Source organism: Xenopus laevis, chromosome 5L (assembly GCF_017654675.1).
Source record: "Xenopus laevis strain J_2021 chromosome 5L, Xenopus_laevis_v10.1, whole genome shotgun sequence".
Classification (NCBI taxonomy): Eukaryota; Metazoa; Chordata; class Amphibia; order Anura; family Pipidae; genus Xenopus; species Xenopus laevis.
Genome location: NC_054379.1, coordinates 17321387 through 17343440, shown reverse-complemented (window position 1 = coordinate 17343440; position 22054 = coordinate 17321387). Strand labels below are relative to the sequence as shown.

General features: G+C 42.8%; 1 protein-coding gene across 1 annotated transcript in view; it reads left to right on the top strand.

The window, feature by feature from the left end:
- Positions 1-22054, top strand: part of wdr26.L (WD repeat domain 26 L homeolog) — a 44011-nt gene that overhangs the window by 4895 nt on the left and 17062 nt on the right. The window contains exons 4-5 of the mRNA XM_018262648.2: positions 8495-8569; positions 19881-20017. Of these exons, the coding sequence (XP_018118137.1) occupies positions 8495-8569; positions 19881-20017 (212 nt within the window). The remainder of the gene's footprint in view (positions 1-8494; positions 8570-19880; positions 20018-22054) is intronic.

The window sequence follows — 22054 nt, the reverse complement described above, 5'->3', positions numbered from 1 at the left end:
AATAACCAAAAGTAGCAATAACAACAAATGCTCTGAAAGGCTACAAATATATTGTTTAAATGGGGTCAGTGACCCCCATTTGAAAGCTGGAGAGAGTCAGAAGAAGGCAATTAATTAAAAAACTATAAAAAAAACCCCAACGAAGACCAATTGATAAGTTGCTTAGAATTAGCCTTTCTATAACATACTAAAAATTAACTAATGTGAGCACCCCGTGGTGCGTAGCCCAGCGTATGTACACACACAGGATTGTTCATTGTTGTTAGACTACAACTCCCAGCATCCACTGACACCTGCTGGGAATCCCCAGAAGTGTGAAGGTGGTCATACTTGATAAGATCTGCTCGTTTGGCAAGATAGGCAAACGAGTAGATCTTAAAGAAGTCAACCTGTACGGGGGAAAAAACCCTAAGGCCCCCCCCCCCCATGGCCTATCTGCCCTCCCGGGCATATGCCCCTAACTCGTTACTCACAAACCCTTAACTAAAAAAACCCTACCCTACATAGACCCCCCCCCCCCGGGTAAATGCCCCTAACGCTTTACTTACCCCTCTGTGCAGATTCTGTCCAGCGGAGTTCACGGGCTCCATCTTCAGCCGCTTCGGTGATCTTGGGAATGAGTCAGGCACTTCGGCAATTTCGTGAGTTTTTGTGGATGCGCAGTTGTTGCGAAACAGAAAATTGCTCCAACTGCGCATGCGCTGTTTCGGCAGTCTCATTCCAAAGGTTACCGAAGAGAAGAAGATGGCGCCCGTGAACTCCGCTGGAAAGAATCTGCGCAGAGGGGTAAGTGAAGAGTTAGGGGCATTTGCTCGGGAGGGGGGGCAGCTAGGCTGGGGGGTCTATGTAGGGTACGGGGTAGGGTTTTTTTTTATTACGGGTTAGTTTTTCCTTTAAATAGGGCACATGGAGTGTTAAAGGTCAAGTAAACACACATAAGAATTGACTTGAGGAGTCACACCTGTCATTGGCTGATGAACTATAAAACTATCTGAGTTTGTGTGTGAATCACCGGCTGACTGCAATGGATCCGGAAAGGAAAAGCTCCAGCATTTGCTTCCAGTGAATTCATGCCTTTTATTAAGAGGGTGTGGTCCAGACTGGCATTATGGCTGCTGCCACAGTCGGGAGAAGTTGAGAAACCGAATCATAAATAAAATACCATTGCCACCCTTCTAAATAGAACCATGTGTCTGCAGTAGCCAGTGTTGTCATTCCAGTGCTGCTTGTGTTGTGTGTACATGTGCCTCACAAGAGGAGACCAGCAGCAGCTTGCTATTCTGCAGGAAGTGAAAGTACAAAGGATATGACCTGTGCAAGAATATAAGAGAAAAAGTGTGGCGCACTACTGTGGCTATTATTTTACTGCTCTGGTCAAGTGGCTTTAATTAAAGTGCAAGGATTTACTGGGGGTTAATGCATTAGGTACCCTCTTATGAATATAATCACTAAACTTAAAGGAACAGTTCATTATAAAAATAAAAACTGGGTAAATAGATGGGCTGTGCAAAATAAAAAATGTTTCTAATATAGTTGGTTAGCCAAAAATGTAATGTAATGTAAAAGTGACTGGATGTGTAACACAATAGCCAGAGCACTACTTCCTGCTTTGCAGCTCTCTTGGTTTCCATTGATTGGTTACCAGGCAGTAACCAATAAGTGACTTGGGGGGCCATATGGGTCATAACTGTTGCTTTTGAATCTGACCTGAATTTTGAGGATAAATCGCAAACTCACTGAACAGTTATGTGCCATGTGGCCCCCCATCAAGTCACTTTCACATTACATTTTAAATTTTTTGCTAACTATATTAAAAACATTTTTTATTTTGCATAGTCTATCTATTTACCCAGTTTTTATTTTTACACTGAACTGTTCCTTTAAGCTGGACATACATATGGAGAGCTGCTCATTTGGGTGAGGTCGCCAAACAATCCAGTTTCTCCCCGATATGCCCAACTTGAGGTGGGCAATATCTGGCTGATCCGATCGTGAGCCTATGGCTCAACGATCGGATCATAACGAGGAGAAAACGGGCAGTCGGATCAAGGAACACATCAACAAAAACAATGCGGACCTCGATCAGACGGGATTTTGGAGCCCAACCAATAGACATCTGGCCAACTTTCGATGAGATATCAATCGGGGGAAGCCCATCAGAGGGCCTCATACACTGTGCAATAAACTTCAACTTAATCTGTTGGCAGCTTATATCTGCTTATGTATGGGGGTTTTTGGACTCTGAACCAAAATGACTTCTCCTTACTTATTACTTATTACTCGTCTATCTATTCAGACCCTCCCCTATTCATATTCCACTCCCTTTATTCAAATTAATAAATGGTTATTTGGACCCTATCAATCGGATTGTTGAAATTGCAAACTGGAGAGCTGCTGAATAAGAAGCTTAACTCAAAAACCACAAATTATAAAAAATGAAAACCAATTGCTAAAAAACCATCATGCTAAAAGTTAACTCAAAATTCAACAACCCCTTTAATCACTGTACTTTCTATTATTTTCTTTCCCCGTTATAGGGAGGCACTGCTAGTTCTGTGTCTTGTTACACGGTCTCTATAGTCCAATCTCACATGCTTCTTAGGTAGTTACGTGGCTGGTCTCTGCTATATTCCTTCGAAAGTCAGAACTGCCAGGGCAGAGAACAGAAACACACAGACACTGGTTTCAGTAACCGTTTACATGTAACCAAGCTGAATGATTCATCAGTGAATGTTGTTGATTAGAATTACATTTAATCAAAATTTTGGATTTTCCTTGTGGCTGAAAAGCAAAACTCAGCTTTAACTGGTAACATTCCTGGTGATTAGTCAGACTGTGCCCTCCCCCACCCTTCCCAAATAGCCTGTATAGGAGAAGGGCACAAAGAGACCCTGCATCACTGCTGGACATGGGCAGCTCCAGACTTGAGGCAGTTGGGGGGCACTAATAAAACCAACCTGCTAAATAAACAAGTGATTGGCCTGTAATCTTTTACTTCGTAAATCGCCAGCTGTATCAGCAAAGTTTCCTTCCCTTATACTTAAAGAAGGGTTTCCTTGTCAAGGCATGCGGCCTAAACCTGGCACTGCCAACCTTCTTGAGCCTAATCTGCTTCTGATCCACGGCACCACCGCTTTCTGTTCCACCAAACTGCCTCATATTCTCCCAGAATACGCTCTCCATTTCCATCTGCATATTGTAAAGGCCAGTTAGGGGGAGATTTGGGGTGAGTGCTTATTTGTACCCTGGGTACCCCTGGAACTATAGCAGGGTGACGGTTACCCCAATGTTTTTATATATCTGTAACCTTGTTATGAGCTAAGGGGGCCCAGCCTGAAGGCCAGTTAGGGGAGATTTGGGGTGAGTGTTTATTTGTGCCCTGGGTACCCCTGGAACTATAGCAGGGTGACGGTTACCCCAATGTTTCTATATATCTGTAACCTTATGAGCTAAGGAGGCCCAGCCTGAAGGCCAGTTAGGGGAGATTTGGGGTGAATGCTGGAACTATAGCAGGGTGACTGGTATCCCAATGTTTCTTTATATCTATATAGATATATCTATAGATATATACATATCTATATACATATCTATAACCTTGTTATGAACTAAATGGGGCCCTGACCAGATTCTTTACATTAAGGGGGGCTCCAAGGCAAAATACCAGAAAACTAAATAATGCCAATGAAGTGCCTTAAAATATATTGCCTACCTACACCATAGGTAGGCAGCCCTAAGTTTCACAGTCTGTATAACACAGGGGCAGTAGGCTTGGGCCCATCTGTATCTCCACTACAGTTGTAAAGCTTTATAAAGGACAATAGAAGAATTTAATTTGGCCCCACATCAGTCCTCTGGAAACCGTAGCCGTGAGCAGCAGACTGCAGAATAGGAGCAGAGCTCTATCTTCTGAGAGAGAGAGAGAGAAAATTGCAGAGATGTAGTGAGTCGACTGCTTGTATTCAAAGCAGATCCTCCCACGGCCAGAACAATGAATCCAGCCTGGGATTATGTGCTCTCTGCATTCCCTTATTAAGCATCCACATATAATGTTGTAAGCTGTGGTCAGCTCATTATTAAAGGGGTTGCTCACCTTTAAATGAACTTTTAGTATGATGTAGAGAGTGATATTCTGAGACAATTTGCCATAGGTTTTCATTTTCGTTTTTGAGTTATTTGGCTTTTTATTCAGCAGCTCTCCAGTTTGCAATTTCAGTAATCTGGTTGCAAGGGTCCAAATTACCCTAGCAACGAGGTACTGAAGGTTAACTTAAAGGTCAATCTCTGCTGTAAGGTGCAACAGGGTAGAGCTTTGTTTAGGGAACATGGCAGAACCCAGTAGAGTTGACGACAAACACACTTTAATAAATAGGAAAGGAAAATTAAATGTGCATGTAAAGTATAGAAACTCGTGGTCTGTTGCACTCCCACTGCGGCTGAACGCATGAAACCGGAACGCAGGGGAGCGCAGAGCCCTTACTGTGCAGGGGTTTAATAATATAAAACAGCTCATTTTATTGGACTGGGTTAAAATGAGGATTGTTGCAGCCCCTGCACAGGCCAGGAGCCATAGAAATCCGTTTAGTGGTTCATATGTGACCCCAGGGATCAAAACCGGAAGCCTTCCAGGTGATGTATATAATAGGTTAGTTCAAATATAAATTGGGTTATGCGAAAAATCCAACCTGCCCAACGAGTTTGATGTGGATTACAGCCAACTGCATGTGTGATCTGTATTGCCAGCATATGGGCCAGTCTCCCATCTTATGTTATAGACAAGTCTTTTCTAAGCAACTCGATTATTATGTATTATCTGAGAACTATTACTGTATTCTGCTGCAACTGAAATTATCTGGTTGTTGGGTTTTCTGGTTGCCAGGGTCACTGACCCCAACGACTATATTGCATCTTACATTCCAAGCCTGAGCGTTGCAGAATAGAAATGTTTATAGTTTAAAGGTCATAAATAATGGGGACCTACTGCTAATCGTTCACTGCACTGTCTGCAATATGCTAAAGGTTAATCTTAAGGTGACCCCCCCCCCTTTAAATTAGGGCTAGGCAACTCTCTGGCCTCACATTGAAACTGACCTAAAAATCCCAGGTTCTGCAATATATATATATCTATTGATTACACCTATTTGTTACTGTGTGAATGAGCTGTACCATGCAGTTCCTGCCTTTCTATCTGCTCCCCACTGTAGCCCTCTGCTCTCCACTGTAGCCCTCTGCTCTCCACTGTGGCCCTCTGCTCTCCACTGTGGCCCTCTGCTCTCCACTGTGGCCCTCTGCTCTCCACTGTGGCCCTCTGCTCTCCACTGTGGCCCTCTGCTCTCCACTGTAGCCCTCTGCTCTCCACTGTAGCCCTCTGCTCTCCACTGTAGCCCTCTGCTCTCCACTGTAGCCCTCTGCTCTCCACTGTAGCCCTCTGCTCTCCACTGTAAGCCCTCTGCTCTCCACTGTAGCCCTCTGCTCTCCCACTGTAGCCCTCTGCTCTCCACTGTAGCCCTCTGCTCTCCACTGTAGCCCTCTGCTCTCCACTGTAGCCCTCTGCTCTCCCACTGTAGCCCTCTGCTCTCCACTGTAGCCCTCTGCTCTCCACTGTAGCCCTCTGCTCTCCACTGTAGCCCTCTGCTTTCCACTGTAGCCCTCTGCTTTCCACTGTAGCCCTCTGCTTTCCACTGTAGCCCTCTGCTTTCCACTGTAGCCCTCTGCCTTCCACTGTAGCCCTCTGCCTTCCACTGTAGCCCTCTGCTTTCCACTGTAGCCCTCTGCTTTCCACTGTAGCCCTCTGCTCTCCACTGTAGCCCTCTGCTCTCCACTGTAGCCCTCTGCTCTCCACTGTACCCTCTGCTCTCCACTGTAGCCCTCTGCTCTCCACTGTAGCCCTCTGCTCTCCACTGTAGCCCTCTGCTCTCCACTGTAGCCCTCTGCTCTCCACTGTAGCCCTCTGCTCTCCACTGTAGCCCTCTGCTCTCCACTGTAGCCCTCTGCTCTCCACTGTAGCCCTCTGCTCTCCACTGTAGCCCTCTGCTCTCCACTGTAGCCCTCTGCTCTCCACTGTAGCCTCTGCTCTCCTCCACTGTAGCCCTCTGCTCTCCACTGTAGCCCTCTGCTCTCCACTGTAGCCCTCTCTGCTCTCCACTGTAGCCCTCTCTGCTCTCCACTGTAGCCCTCTCTGCTCTCCACTGTAGCCCTCTCTGCTCTCCACTGTAGCCCTCTCTGCTCTCCACTGTAGCCCTCTCTGCTCTCCACTGTAGCCCTCTCTGCTCTCCACTGTAGCCCTCTCTGCTCTCCACTGTAGCCCTCTCTGCTCTCCACTGTAGCCCTCTCTGCTCTCCACTGTAGCCCTCTCTGCTCTCCACTGTAGCCCTCTCTGCTCTCCACTGTAGCCCTCTCTGCTCTCCACTGTAGCCCTCTCTGCTCTCCACTGTAGCCCTCTCTGCTCCCCACTGTAGCCCTCTCTGCTCCCCACTGTAGCCCTCTCTGCTCCCCACTGTAGCCCTCTCTGCAACTCTGTAGAACTTACACCCCCCCCCCCCCCCATTGTTTCACTGTCTCACTAGGTGTTTTCCCGAGATGTGCTAGAGAAACCATAATAATCCATTTTATTCTAATATATGAGTGGACCGTGCACACAGGCCCATAATGCTAGTCAGTGGGAAGTTCCATGGAGGGCGGGGGATGACAAAACCAAAATCTGTCCCTTTCTATTCCTTTCCTGGGCAGGGGGAGGGGTTTCCTCGGTCTAGGTTTTTTTAGCAGACGGTAGCTGACAGAAAAGGCCTGGGAAGCACGTATGGCTGACTTCTGCTACATTGGATTGCAGAGGGAGAACCAGCAGTGCAGAAAGGCACAGACACTACTTTCACAGCAATGACATTTATGACATTAATTAGATTTAAATAGACATTTATAAATAACTTTAAAACCGGTTTTTTTTTTTTATCTTATTTTAAAATGTACATCGTTTTAAGGATACAACACAATGTATATGTTTACCTTTAAATATTGGCTAACAACTTCTCTAGGTTTGTCCTAGCTCAGTAAAGTGCCAGCAATACCTTCCTGTGAGTGGCTGCTTTGTTTTCTGCCTGCGAGTGCGTTGTAAGCAGACAAATTCCAATACCGCCCATTGCTGGGCCAGTTCAGTCTCTGGGGGAAGGGGTGGGTCTCGAATTACAAACAAGGGAATCAGCTGATCGCTGACTCTGCCTTCCAGCTGATTCATTTGTTGATCAGTGCTTGCTTTCTGTCCAATGGGGGAGGGTAGAGAGACGGAGGAAGTGATGTCATCAGAACAGAAGCGTTTGTCTGCTCTAGAGATTAAAGGGACAGTGTGCCCCTATTTGTTATGGGCAAATGAGGAATGAAAGGAATTAACATGTTCTAAAATCAGCTGTTTGAAGTTATTAATCATGTGTTGTGTGTTTATTATGGAGGCAGAGAAAATGACATGGTTAGGGTGAGATGGGCTAAGAAGAGCCAAAAAGCTCTTCATGTGCAGTGTAAAGTCTTCTGAAAACAGAATAGAAATACACTGGCCCTCAAGGCAATTGAAATGCAGGGTTACCCCTTGCTATTTATTATAAATAAATAGCATTGGGTAACCCTGCATTTCAATTGCTTCGAGTGCCAGTGTATTTCTATTCTATTGACCTTTGGTGGTTGCCGTACCCTCCTACATTGTGCACCAGGCCACCTTAAGGAAGGAAAGAGTGTGCTCAGCTTTACCATGTTCCAATTCTGAAAACAGATAACATGCCTCATGCGGTACACAAAGCACTGCCTTCATACTAAAAATTAGATTTTAACTCTTAATTCCATACCCTCCTAATCTGATCATTTACTAGTTTGAACTTCTATAAATGCATTTACTATTGAAAGCAGTACCTGTCTTGGCTGTTTATGTTCTCTGAACCACTAGTTCTGACTCCTGCTACAATGTAGCACAAGCTAATTAAAAGACAATTGACCTCTGCCAACATCAGAGAATAGAGAGAGAGAGAGATGGAAAAACGAATGCGGCTTACAGTGTTTAATACTGTGAGGAAGAGGCCGTTTCGTTGGCTGATTTGGCATTGTGTGGTTAGATGAAACGCTGCCGATTAATTGTTTTATTACATTGGCAATTATGTAGACGGGTACACACTGAAACCAATTGCAATTGACTTTTTTTTTTTTTCCAACGGCAAAAAACCATGGGTAGAAAGATAGGGAAGTTCTAAAACTGTAGCCTCACAGAGGATTTTTATTTTGGCTGCTGGGGTCAGAGACCCCCATTTGAAAACTGGAAAGAAGCAGAAGAAGGTTAATAGTGCAAAAACTGTAGCAAGAGCAACTGAAAAGTTACTAACAGGACATTCTATAACTTGAATATGAGCCATCCCTTAATTAGTGAACAAATGACTTGTATTGTTTGCTGCTGCAATGTTATTGGTATTGTGTTAGATCCTGTATCTCCTCTGACCAGGTTGGTTTAAATGTTTGTTGGCAGGCATGTCGCCCTTCCTCAGGAGGCTCAGGGAGTGAACATTCCTCTGTATCCTGCCCTACCACAGACGTCATTCGGGTGAGTAGTTGCTGCTACTTGTTACTCCTATAATATTCTGCTTAAAGGGGCAGTATGCCAGCATGTGCCTTACAAACCAGGTGTACACTGCCTCTTGCCTGATCAGTCTGCTGATAGTACATTGCTTTTTTAATAATATGTACTGTCCTATTTTCCAATATCACAGGCTCCTTAAAGGACCAGTAACATAAAAAAAATAAATTTGTACTTCACGGAAAAAAAAACGCCATGACACTTAACTTTAAATTTGCAAAGTCTTTAAATTTACCGATTCTCCGCTTGCGCTCCTTTTCAGAAATGGCGACAGGGCTATCTCCCTCCCTGGCTATCTCCTATAGAAGGCAGGGAGGAGAAATAAAGTCTTGGTGTTTTTTTTATCGTAAAGTACAAACAAAAATGTTTTACATTTTTTTTTTATGTTACTGGTGCTTTAAAGGAGAAACAAACCCTTAATAAAAAAGAAAACCTAACCCCCTACCCTACATAGACTCCCTCCCCCCCCCCAGCCTAGCTGCCCACCCCCCGGGCAAATGCCCCTAACTTTTTACTTACCCCTCCGTGCAGAGTTCACAGAGGCCATCTTCAGCTGCTTTGATAATCTTCAGAATGAGACTGGCAATTTTCAAAGAATTGCTCCTAACTGCGCATGCGCTGCATCACCGGTCTCATTCCGAAGATTTTCGTAGAGAAGAAGGTGGCGCCTGTGAGCTTCGCTGGACAGAATCTGCATGGAGGTGTAAGTAAAGAGTCAGGGGCATGTGCCCTGGGTGGGGGGGGAGGGACTAGGCTGGGGTGGAGGAGGGAGGGGGTCTATGTAGGGTAGGGTTTTTTTAATTAAGGGTTTGTTTCTCCTTTAAAGGAGAAGCAAAGAAGACTCAGAGCAGCATTACTCTGAGGGTTTACTGTTGTATTTATATAGACCTGTCTGATAAAGCTTACTTACTTTTTGCCTTTTCCTTTAAGGGTTGTGGCAAATGGGAAGATTTAGTCACCTGCGATAAATCTTGTGGGCAACTAATTTCCCCGAAAAGGCCTTCCCACCGGCAACAATGTAAATCGCCTGAGGGATGGCATAAGCGTTCCATTGGTTTCCCGAGGTCGGGCAAACTTTCCTTGTAAGGCGACTTTGAAAAAACTAGTTACGCTTATGCCTTCCAGCCAGTGATTCACATTCTTGCCGGTGGGAAGGCGTTTCGGGGAGATTAGTCGCCTGGAGTAGCGAAGATGTAACGTAGGTGACTAAATCTCCCCCGTGTGCAACCACCAACTATGATGTGGGCTTTGATATTCTAAGAAGGACTTGTCATTTAATTTGGAAGGGCATTAATGTTTTATGTTAATAGATAATTTGAATATACAGTGAAACCTCAATTTTACATCCCCTTATTTTAAGTTTCCCCTCATTTTACATTGTTGTTTTGTGGTATATATTGTGTATAATACATTTTCCTGGACTTTACACCATCTTTTTCTGGTCCCCTGAAAAATGGTGGTTCTACTGTAGAAATGCTATGTTTTATATACAGAACTTACTGTAGCAACCATGTAACAAAGTTCGGGCCTTCATTGTTGCCCCCAGCAGCTCCCCAACTTGTTGGGTCATCTTTTGTGTCAGTGGCACTACATATGCTCAGGGTAGAGACCAGCACCCAAACCCGCACCCAAACCCACACCCAAACGGTACCAACTTAACCTAAGCCTGACCCGAACCCACTTACCCACCTTCTAAACCTCATGGATTTCTACTCAACCGCTCCTCACCGTGATTGCTGGAAGTGTCGTCCCGTTAACCAGAAGTGTCATCGGATCGGTGATTTTTTTTTTTCATTACAAAGATTAGATTATCGTCTGTTGCCCTTGGATTAGCCTCCTGTAGCCCACCCCACAGCAGCAGATCGGGTACTAGTGATGTGTGGGCCTGCCAGAAACCCGCGGGTCGGGCGGGTTCAGGCCGACTCCTGCACAAAATATTCAGGGTGGGTCTGGGTCAGGCTCTTCTCCTGCTCTCCCCGTCCATGACCTAGCAGTTCCGGATTCTGGCACCTGGATTTCATAGACTTCCTCCCACCCCTGACCCTTTTGTGACATCACTGCGGGGGGGGGGCACGGGTCTATAAATAGAGGGCAGCAGCGGGTGCAGACCGGGTGCGTATTGGGAGGGGGCGGGTTAGGGTCAGGAGCTGGTCGAGAAATTCTCGATCCACACATCAGTATCGGGTACCCGTGGGCACATGAAGTTTCATCCAGCCGAGACATGATCACATTGCAAGTATTCCACGGATACCCGACCCGATGCAGGACTCTTGTTCAGGATGCGCTGAGCTGCTGATCAGCAAAGACTAGGGGGTCTTGCAAAATCATCAGCAAAAAGTAAGGTTACACCAGTAATAGAAGCCTTGGCTACAGGGCTGATTTTCTGATGCAGACTGCAACTGGTTTCTGACCTGCCACGTAACGTGAACATCACTAATCAGCCTTATATTGTGACATTTCTATTCTATGTGTACTGTATATTGTGAGTGGGTCCCTAAGCTCAGTAAGTGACAGCAGCACAGAGCATGTGCAGTGAATCAGCAGAAAAGAAGATGGGGAGCTACTGGGGCATTTTGTGGGGCCAGGTCTTCAATGCTAATGCTGTTGCCACATGTGTTAGTTTATACACATGCTGAGAAAAAGCTGATCCACTCTCTTCTCTGTCTGCAATTGGGAGTTTGTACAGACTAGGAATGCACCGAATCCAGGATTTGGCCGAATTTGCATATGTAATAAGTAGGGATGCACCAAATCCACTATTTTGGATTCGGCCAAATCCTTGGTGAAAGATTGGTCCGAATACCGAACCTAATCCGAATCCTAATTTGCATATGCAAATTAGGGGCAGGAAAGGAAAAAGTGGTAAATTCTTTTTTTTTTTTTTGTGACGAAAAGTCACACTTTCCCTACCCGCCCCTGATTTACATATGCAAATTATTATTCTGTTCAGCCAGGCACAAGGATTCGGCCGAATCCAAATCCTGCTGAAAAAGGCCGAATCTTGGATTTGGTGCATCCCTAGTAATAAGGATTGAACTTGATGGACTTTGTCTTTTTTCAACCCTATCTAACACGAGTATGCATTTTGGTTCTGATATGTGCTCCGTGTCTGCACCAAGACTGAAGCCGTGCCTGTCAGGGCAAACAAAGGAGTGAGTGGAGGCAAGTAGAAAAGAAAGAAAAGAAACTTTTATTTTAAAATCCCTAATACAACTACAACACAGCCCCCAAATATAACATCCCTCTTTTCCAACACTGAGGGCAGATTCATCAAGGGTCGACTTTTTTTTTTATGGTCAAAACTGTCCGAATCAACTAGGGAGTTATTCAATTTCGACCTTTGAGGTTTTTTTTAAATAATTTGAATTCGGTTTCGAGATTTATCATACACTGGCCCTTTAAGAATTCGTCTATTCGCCACCTAAAACCTGTTGAACTGCTTCTTTAGTCAATTGGAGACGTCCAGAGCCTTCCTGACATTTGGAGAAAAAAAACTTGAATCAAGTTTTTTCAATTCGAACCGAATTAGATTCGAGTTTTCAGGTCGATTTTAATTCTTCCGAGTTTTAAATATTCTATTTTTTTTTTAAAAATAAATTTTGATTGGTCAAATTTAGGGGAGTTTTTAAAAACTCACATGAATTCGAAATTCGACCTTTGATAAATGTGCCTCCAAGTCTTGTGTCTTTTCTAAGATTGAAGCTGAAACCTGCAGTGGAAATAACTTCCTTAGCTATTTTATTTTAGAATAAAACGGCTCACTTATCTTTTAAATGACTGCGGTGGCCGTGGGCTGGTACAGAAGCCCAAAACATCGGGCATAATGTTTCTAGCCGAACTCTCTAGTTCTCCTGTTCACCATAAACATTTCTATTCTAGAAACCATTTCTTAGGACTCCGCTGGTTTATTCCGTAACCCTTATGTCTGCAGGCAATGAGCTGTGCCCCATCTGTATCTCATTGCTTTCCCACAGTTTCACAGCCCAATGGAAAACCACTGTTTGTTTGCTAAAAAGTCATTTCAGTTTTTATCTATTGGGGGAGGCAGTGATGCTGGAAAGACATGCACTGTTATTATAGGGGTGGTTCAGCTTTAAAGGGGAAGTAATGTCTAAAATAGAATAAGGCTAGAAATGCTGTATTTTGTATAGTAAACATAAACATGAACTTAATGCACCACAAGCCTAATCAAACAAATGATTTATGTTTTCAAAGTTGGCCACAGGGGGTCACCATCTTGTAACTTTGTTAAACATCTTTGCAAGAGCAAGACTGTGCACATGCTCAGTGTGGTCTGGGCTGCTAAGGGATCATCATAAATTATCAAAACAGCACAAGTCAAATAATATCTGCCAGAAGCCGATACAGCAAGACTGATTAATAATCAGAATACACGATAACACAGGACCCAGTGCAGTCTGTATAATTTAATGTGGATTTTATAGTTTTTGTATTGTTTAATACAAACTTTCTCCAACTCTGCAGAACCAGTGGCTGCAGCAAAATAATCCTTCAAATAGAATCCCAGTTTATCTGTTTTAATCTGGCTCCATGATCTTTGTCCCTGCAGCAGGAGCTGGAAACGGTAAAGGGGATGTAAATGCAAAAATAAAATCCAATACAAATCTCTACACAGTCGCCAACTGCTCTACAGGGAAACAAACAAAGCTGCTTGAGTTCTGCATGGCTGGGAAGTAAGGTGGGGGCTCCCCCTGCTGTTCATAAGTATGATTGTTTCCCTGCAGAACAGTTAGGGACCGTCTGACAATTCCTATCCACAGCAGTAAATGAAGGGAGAATTTCACTGCATACAGTCAGGTTTCTTATAAAAACGATACACGTTTTTTAATTAAAGTATATTGGAGATAGGTTTCCTTTTCTTTAAAGAAAGTAAAAATGGGATTTTATGTTTTGCCTTAACGATTAGAATGTTGTAGAACAACCAAGTCTAACCAACTTAACAATTGGTCTTAATTTTTTTATTGTTTCTGAAAGATTTGCCTTTTCTTTTGACTCTTTCAAGCTTTCAAAAGGGTAATTGAGAGCCTAACAAGCAGACTGCTGAAATTACAAACTGGAGAGCTGCTGAATAAAGAGCTAAATAACCACAAATAATAAAAAATGAAAACTAATTGTAAATTGTCTCAGAATATCACTCTTTACATCATACTAAAAGTTAATTTAAAGGGAAAAAACCCTTTAAGTGCAAACATTGGAATAAGTGCTGTGTTATCTACTGGTTATAATGGGACTCTGTTTGTGAGCCGTTCACGTAGTGATATCTGGGTAGTGATGTGTTAGCCTTACACTAGGAGACCAGGAGCAGCTTTCAGTTTTGAAACATGGGAAACAAAGTATGCAAGGCAAGGCCTTTATACTTCTAGCGCAGAGCAGGGATGAGTTGCCTATTCCTGCTAAAGAGACTGCTCATCCTATGAGGATTTTGATTGGATCCAGTGGAATAATTCTATTTTAGGGAGGTTTATTGAAACTATTTACACCCTGGAGATTTGGCAGTCTGTTATCCGAGAGCGGAACACATTTTGGCTGCAAGGTACAGCAGTGTTCTCACAAAAATATTTCTTGCTTCCGACTCACATATTCCATGTCATGGTCCAAGACACAAACAAGATCAGGGGAAGGGCCGGGGAGAGGAAGAATACAGCAGCCATTATGTTTGGACTTTAAAACCTATTTGATCTTTAGATGTTGCCTATGTAAATGACTGATAGCCACAGACTGAAAGGATAAGGAAAGGCTAAAATTTATTACATTTTATTAGTAAGGTCTATATAAATACACCAGTAAACCCTCAAAGTAAAGCTGGCCATAGATGCAAAGATCCGATCGTACGAATCATCGTACGATCGGACTTTCCCATCTCCCGACCCGCCACTAACTATTCAGATCAAAGTCTTACCAGTCAGATTAGTTAAAGAACAGATCAGCAATGTTCTGCCCCTGACAGCAATCGTACGATATCTATGTCCAACCAAAGCTAGTGACAGTCTCCCACTGAAAATCGTACGGTCGGCAATACACACAGAGATATTATCGGCAGCCGACAGAAATTTTCTAACCTGTCCGATCGACCAAATGACCGATCTCCGCCGGACGAAAAATGTCGGGACTCTCCACACACGTTCCGAAAATCGTACGAATCCTCGATTCGTACGATCAGATCTTTGCGTCTATGGCCAGCTTAATGCTGCTCTGAGTCCTCTGTCAGAAGAAACACAGCATTTCTTTCCCTCTATTGTGTATACATGGACTTCTATATCAAACTTCCTGTTTTCAGCTTAAAGGAGAACTAAACCCTCCATTGTGATAAGTCCCCACTGGCCATCACCCTGCACACCCCTGAATTCTGACCCCTCTAGAAATAGCGATCGCACATGCAGAGTGAGTGCACTGGAGCTCACGGGCGCCATCTTCTTCTCTTCGGTAATCTGCGTGTCTTCTTTTTCCCCTTCAGCAATTTCTGTCTTTCGGCGCATGCGCAGTTGTCGTGGCCCGGAAGATTGCTCCAACTGTGCATGCGCCAATACACCTCTCACTTAACGAAGATTATCGGAGAAGAAGATGGCGCCCGTGAGCTCCAGTGCACTCTGCATGTGCGGTCGCTTTTTCGAGAGGGGAAAAAATTCAGGAGTAAGACAGGGGGAGGGTGGCCCGTGTGGACTTAACATTGCAGGGGTTTAGTTCTCCTTTAAAGGAGAAGGAAGGGCTAAAATTAATTAAGCATTATCGTTAAGGGGTATATATATATATATATTTATTTATTTTATTTTTTTTCTAGATTGTTCTGAATTCAGGGGTAAGACTGGGGGCAGGAAGGGAGGGGGGCTAGCGAAGGCAAGCTGGTGGGGACTTATCACAATGGGTGGAGTTTAGTTCCCCTTAAAACCTCCAGGGCTAGGGCTTGAGCATGCTCTGTTTGCTCCCTTTCCCCCCCTCCTTCTTCCCCTCCCTGCTGTAATCTGAGCCCAGAGCTATCAGTGAGCAGGGAGAGACTCATGGAGAGACAGGAAGTGATGTCACACCAAGCTAATATGGCAGCTGCTATCCTTAACAAACAGAGAGCTTGTAGAGCTATTTACTCAGGTATGGTAAAGCATTCTGCAGAATAAATATAGTGTTATAGCTAGCACTATTGTGGCTAATCTATTGGCATTAAACTGCTTTGGTAGCTTTCCTTCTCCTTTAAAGGCATGCTGGGATTTATAGTTCTCAAGGAGCATCCTGGGTCATATGGTTATGCTGGACAACCTATTCTCTCCTGTGCCTGCGTGGTGTTTTGCTGACCTCAGCACTGGAACCTGATTTTGATTCACGTAGCTCATAGCTGCAATTGGCTACATCAGAATCTAATATTCTCTTGATATACAGAAGATATTGTCCACTGGGTTCAAGTATTTCTTAATGAGAGCAGTTGTCTTTTTAAGCTTTACTTTGCCTTTAGTTGTCCCTAATCCGTCTGATATGAGGCTGGAGGGGCAGCAAAACGTGTAGTTTGACCTTGCAGCAGCCTCAGAGCATATTGTACATGGCACATTGGGAAGCGCATTCCTCTTGCACTGGCACAAAGCTATTTTAGCAGGACATGGAGCCCATATTAATCTCCCAAAAGAGCAGCAGGAGGAATGGAGAGTATATTTGTGCTGAAGAGGTGGCCTTTTACTGTGCCGCTGATGGGACACAGTATGGCAGCTCCCACACACTTGTGTAAATACAAATATACTGATATGACTTTATCAATGAATTGTAAATTATGAGTAAAATGTATAGAAATAGGTTATTCATCCTTTTTGACTTTGCTTTATTGGAGTCCTTATGTCAGTGACTTAACACTATAACCCCCATACCCTAATAGGTTATAGAATGACTAATTCTAAGCAACTTTTCTATTGGTATTCATTGTTTATTTTTTTATAGTTTTGAATTATTTGCCTTTTTCTTCTGCCTCTTTTCTGCTTACAGGTGGGGGTCGCTGACCCCATCTAAAATCAAAAAAAACAAACAAATGACCTGTAAGGCTACAAATGTATTATCACTACTTTTTATGACTCAACTTTCTATTCAGGCATCTCCTATTTATAGTAGCATCACCAAAACATTTCTTTTCAGAGAGACTCACCACATAAATGAGGAGGCTCTGGTGCTCTGCCCCAATCCTTCAGCATGAGGGAGTGGACATCACCGTATTGTTTGTAGGGTAGACACTCAAAGGAGCTCCTTGAGTGCCTAATCTTCTATTTATATTCATCTCTTATTCAAATTAATGCATGGTTGCCAGGGTAATTTAGACCCTAGCAACCAGATTTCTGAAACTGCAAACTGGCCTCAATTTTTCTCTTTTATATTTTTTTAATTATTTGCCTTCTGATTCTTTACAGTTTTCAAATGGGGGTCACTGACCCCTTCTAAAAAAAACAAATGCTCTGTAAGGCTACACATTTATTGTTATTGCTACTTATTACTCCTTTTTATATTTAGACCGTCTCCTATTCATATTCCAGTCACTTATTCAAATTAATGCATGGTTGCTAGGGTAATTTAGACCCTAGCAACCAGATTTCTGAAACTGCAAACTGGCCTCAATTCTTCTCTTTTATAGGTTTTTAATTATTTGCCTTCTGATTCTTTACAGTTTTCAAATGGGGGTCACTGACCACTTCTAAAAAAAACAAATGCTCTGTAAGGCTACACATTTATTGTTATTGCTACTTATTACTCCTTTTTATATTTAGACCGTCTCCAATTCATATTCCAGTCACTTATTCAAATTAATGCATGGTTGCTAGAGTAATTTAGACCCCAGCAACCAGATTGGTATCATTGCAAACTGGAGAGCTGCTGTAGAGTCCTGCGTGGAACCAATTTGTAAGACCTGCGACCAGAGCCATAACCCGCATATTTACTCACTTTGATCCGGACCCGTAACTGCCTTATCCGCAACCCGCCGACCACCATCAAACAGGCAGTGATGTTGCTCCAAACTGGAAGTGACATCATCAAACATGGGAAGGGACTAGGGTTGCCACCTTTTCTGGAAAAAAAATACCGGCCTTCCTATATATTTATTTCCTATTAATAACATTGGGATCAACCATAATTTTTACTGGCCGGGGGGCAACCCTAGCAGGGACAGAAACAATTTTTGTAAAACTTTAAAAGGAGTAAAATATAGACAATATTACATATGATAAGAAATTTAGATCAGACCCGCTACCCGAATCTATACCCGCACCTGAAAATCCTTCCCTTATTCCGCAGGGTGCCCGATGTTTTTTGCGGGTAACCCGCGGGTCCCGACTCGCTGCAGGACTTTAAGCAGCTTTATAAACAGCTAAATAACTCAAAAACCACAAATCATAAAAAATAACAAATTTCAAATTGTCTCAGAATATCACTCCCTAAATCATACTCAAAGGTGAACAACCCCCCTTGTAGTATTTGGACATCTACAGAATAAGTGGCACGGCACTGGTAGGCTCTCCACATTTTAAAGACTTCATTAGGAATTGAACCTCTGATTTGCAGCACAATAAGAAGCTACTAGGTAGTTTACATTCGTCAAAATGTTTTGGTTTGCACCCCCTTTTACAGTCTAAGGTTTTCATTGCCTCGCTGCTCTTATGATCACATTAGAATGGATTGCTTGTTATGCCAGATGTTCCCCAGCTGAGCTTATTTGGAATATGACTGGCTGCGTGTAGGCTAGATATGTGTCGTACAGATGGTTTCCACTTCTACCATGCACCGCTGTGCTCCTGAGTTCAATTCCAGCCAGGGCACTGTCTGCAAGTTTGTGTCTGTGTCGGTTTCCTCCTATGCTCCATCAAACATACAGGCAGGTTAATTGTTTAAAAGATTCGTTAGTATGCATAGAAAAAAACACACAAAGACAAATTAAACTTCAAAATCGCAAAGCCTTTATTAAGAAATAACTTAACAAAACTCCGCTTCCGCTCCTCTTCAGAAAGGCGACACAGTGACGATCCATCATGTGGCACTCGATTTCTCCTCCCTGGCTATCTCCTATAAGAGAGGCAGGGAGGAGAAATCAAGTGCCGCACAATGGATTGCCCGATTGCTTTTCTCCGAGGAGTTTTGTTAAAGGAAAACTATACCCCCCAAACAATGTAGGTCTCTATTAAAAGATACTGAGTAAAACAGGTCATGTGTAAAACCCTGCTTCATGTAAATGAACCATTATCATAATAATATACTTTTTTAGTAGTATGTGCCATTAGGTAATCATAAATAGAAAATTGCCATTTTAAAAAATAAGGGCCGCCCCCTGAGATCGTAAGATTCACTGTGCACACATACAAACCACATGTTAGGTCACATGAGCCAATTAACAGACAGAGTTGTGTCTTTTGCTTCCTCACTTCTTCCTGTTACAGTTAGTGTTGTAGTATTTCTGGTCAGGTGATCTCTGAGGCAGCACAGATAGAGTCACGAAATGGTGGTTCAAGGCAAGAGATGTAAAAGGGCAATATTTATGTAAATATATATTCCAGTTTGGTAAGATTCTTTAATATGTTATTCAATTTGATATAAACTATCTGTTGCTTAAGTATTCATTTTGGGGGTATAGTTTTCCTTTAAGTTATTTCTTAATAAATTCTGTGCGATTTTAAAATTTAATTTGTCTTGGTTTTTTTTTTCGATGTATACAAACAATTTTTTTTTTTTTTTGTGATGGTACTAATGCTTTAAAGGAACAGTAACATCAAAAAAGCTGCTGTGTAACAATGGGGGCAGCCATTTAAAGAAGCAAAGGCTCAGGTTGCACAGCAGATAAGCTCTGTAGAACATAATGATGTTATCTAACTATGCAACCTGTGCCATTTAGCCTTTTTTCAATTTCCGCCATTGCCACAGTGGTTCTAAAGTAAACACATCAGTTTTACCAGTTTTACCAATGCAACAGTACATTATCCTTTATTAATTTTTGGTGTTACTGTTCCTTTAACCGTAATGTGTGTGAATGTGATGGGGACTTTAGATTGCAAGGTCCTCTGGGGCAGGGACCGATGTGAAGGATGTATAATGTCTGTAAAGCTTTGAGACGCTATATAAACAACTGGAAATAGATAAAAATAAACCTAATGGCAAGATCCTCAGCAGGATTGAGGTTCTTCACCATCTGAAAGTCAGTTGCCCTGTCCAGTGGCATAGGATTTTCACCCTGGCACTTTAGGTTGTGCAGCTGCTGCGTAAGTGTGTCACTGTTAGTATTTACCCTTACTTCTTTCTTATCCGACAGAGGATGAAGTTTTTGCTGCTGCAGCAGAAGTACCTGGAATACTTAGAGGACGGGAAGGTGCTGGAAGCCCTTCAAGTGTTGCGCTGTGAGCTCACGCCGCTGAAATATAATACAGAAAGGATTCACGTCCTCAGTGGGTAAGAAGGGGAGACAGGGGGGGTTCCTTTTTGATCCAGCCATGACCTTCCAAATGTTTCCCTTCTTTGTGTGTCGCGACATTTGTACCAGCTGTGCAACTGGAAAAACCATGGGAAGAAGGGGAAAGCCACATCATCTCCTCCGATTACAGGAAACCTCCGTACAAAGCTGTGGGATCTGGCACAGGGCACTCTATTGCCCCGAACACTCCCAGATCCTGTTACTGACCTGCCAAAGGATGTTTAATTCTTACTGGGCAATGTTAGGTTCCTCACTGCTTTGTATTGTGTCCAGTTGTTTACAGCTGCCTTTGTTATATCAGCCCTCCAGCAGAGTTGTTACTCGCAGCCCTACGGCTGTCGCAACTGCCTCGAAGTCGCAATTTTTGACACTTAGGTGCTGTATGTTATATAGGTATCACTGTTAAAGGAAACAAGTTACTTTTTAAAAACCTAATCCCTGTGCAGCGACCTCCCTCCTGTACTGTACTTGTTCACATATAGTGGAGAGAAGACTTTAGTTCTCCTTTTAAAGGAACAATTCAGTTTAAAAAACAGGGTAAATAGATAGGCTGTGCAAAATAAAAAATGTTTCTGATATAATTAGGCAAAAATGTAATGTATAAAGGCTGGAGTGACTGGATGTGTAACATAATAGCCAGAACACTACTTCCTGCTTTTCAGCTCTCTAACTCTTAGTTAGTCAGCGACTTGAAGGGGGGCCACATGGGACATAACTGTTCGGTGAGTTTGCAATTGATCCTATAGGGGAACTGTTTAAATGAAAATTTAATATAAGCTTTATCATACTGAAATAAGAAACTTTGTAAAGGCAAAAGCAGCCCCCCCCTTTAGATATATTGCATCTAACTGTCAGTGAATATCTGTAACCCAACTGCTGCATGAAAACAAAATGAAGAGAAACAGATGCTGAGAGAGGAATAGTGAAGATAAACTTGATTATTTCAGAAACAGTACAGAATTTTTAATTGATTGTGGTTCGAAAACTTTTAATTTCAGTGTGCTGAAGCTTATATTCAATTTTCATTTTCACGATAGCTCCCCTTAAACGAAAACTATGCCCCCAAAATGAACATTTAAGCAACAGTGTTTGTGTTCACAGTAAATCGTACGATCCCACGGGGCAGCCCTTATTTTTTAAAATGCCAATTTTCTATTTTTGATTACCCAATGGCACATATTACTACAAAAGTATATTATTATGAAAATGGTTTATTTACATGAAGCAGAGTTTTACATATGAGCTGTTTTATGCAATTTATTTTTATAGAGACCTACATTGTTTGGGGGGTATAGTTCCCCTTAAGCATGCAGCTCAGATTCAAAAGCAACAGTTATGACCCATGTGCCCCCCCCCCTCAAGTCATTGATTGGTTACTGCTTGGTATCCAATCAGTAGAAACCAGGAGAGCTAAAAAGCAGAAAGTAGTGTTCTGGCTATTATGTTACACATCCAGTCACTCCAGCCTTTATACATTACATTTTTGGCTAATTAACTATATTAGTAACATTTTTTATTTTGCACAGCCTATCTATTTACCCAGTTTTTATTTTTATACTGAACTGTTCCTTTAAAGTTATTCTTTAAAAAAGCTATGTCTACCTTGCAATTCGCTCCACTGCTCCTCCTGACTACTGTTGCAAATGTAGCAGTAGTCAAAAGACTACTACAGTGAAACCTTGATTTTAAGGACCCTGATTTAAAGTTTTCTCGCATTTTACATATTTTATGTTAGGTCCCATCAATTTATAATGCATTTCAATGGGTGCATTTCCCTGATTTTAAAGGACCAGTAATGTCAACATTTTTATTTAAAAAAAAATTTGTTTGCGCTCCTCTTCAGAAAAGGCGACAGGGCGACGATCCATAGTGCGGTGCTCGATTTCTCCTCCCTGCCTTCTTTAGGAGATAGCCAGGGAGGAGAAATCGAGCTCAGCACGATGGATCGTCGTCCTGTCAGCTTTTCTGAAGAGGAGTGCAAGCCGAGTTTTGGCAAGTCATTTTTTAATAAAGAC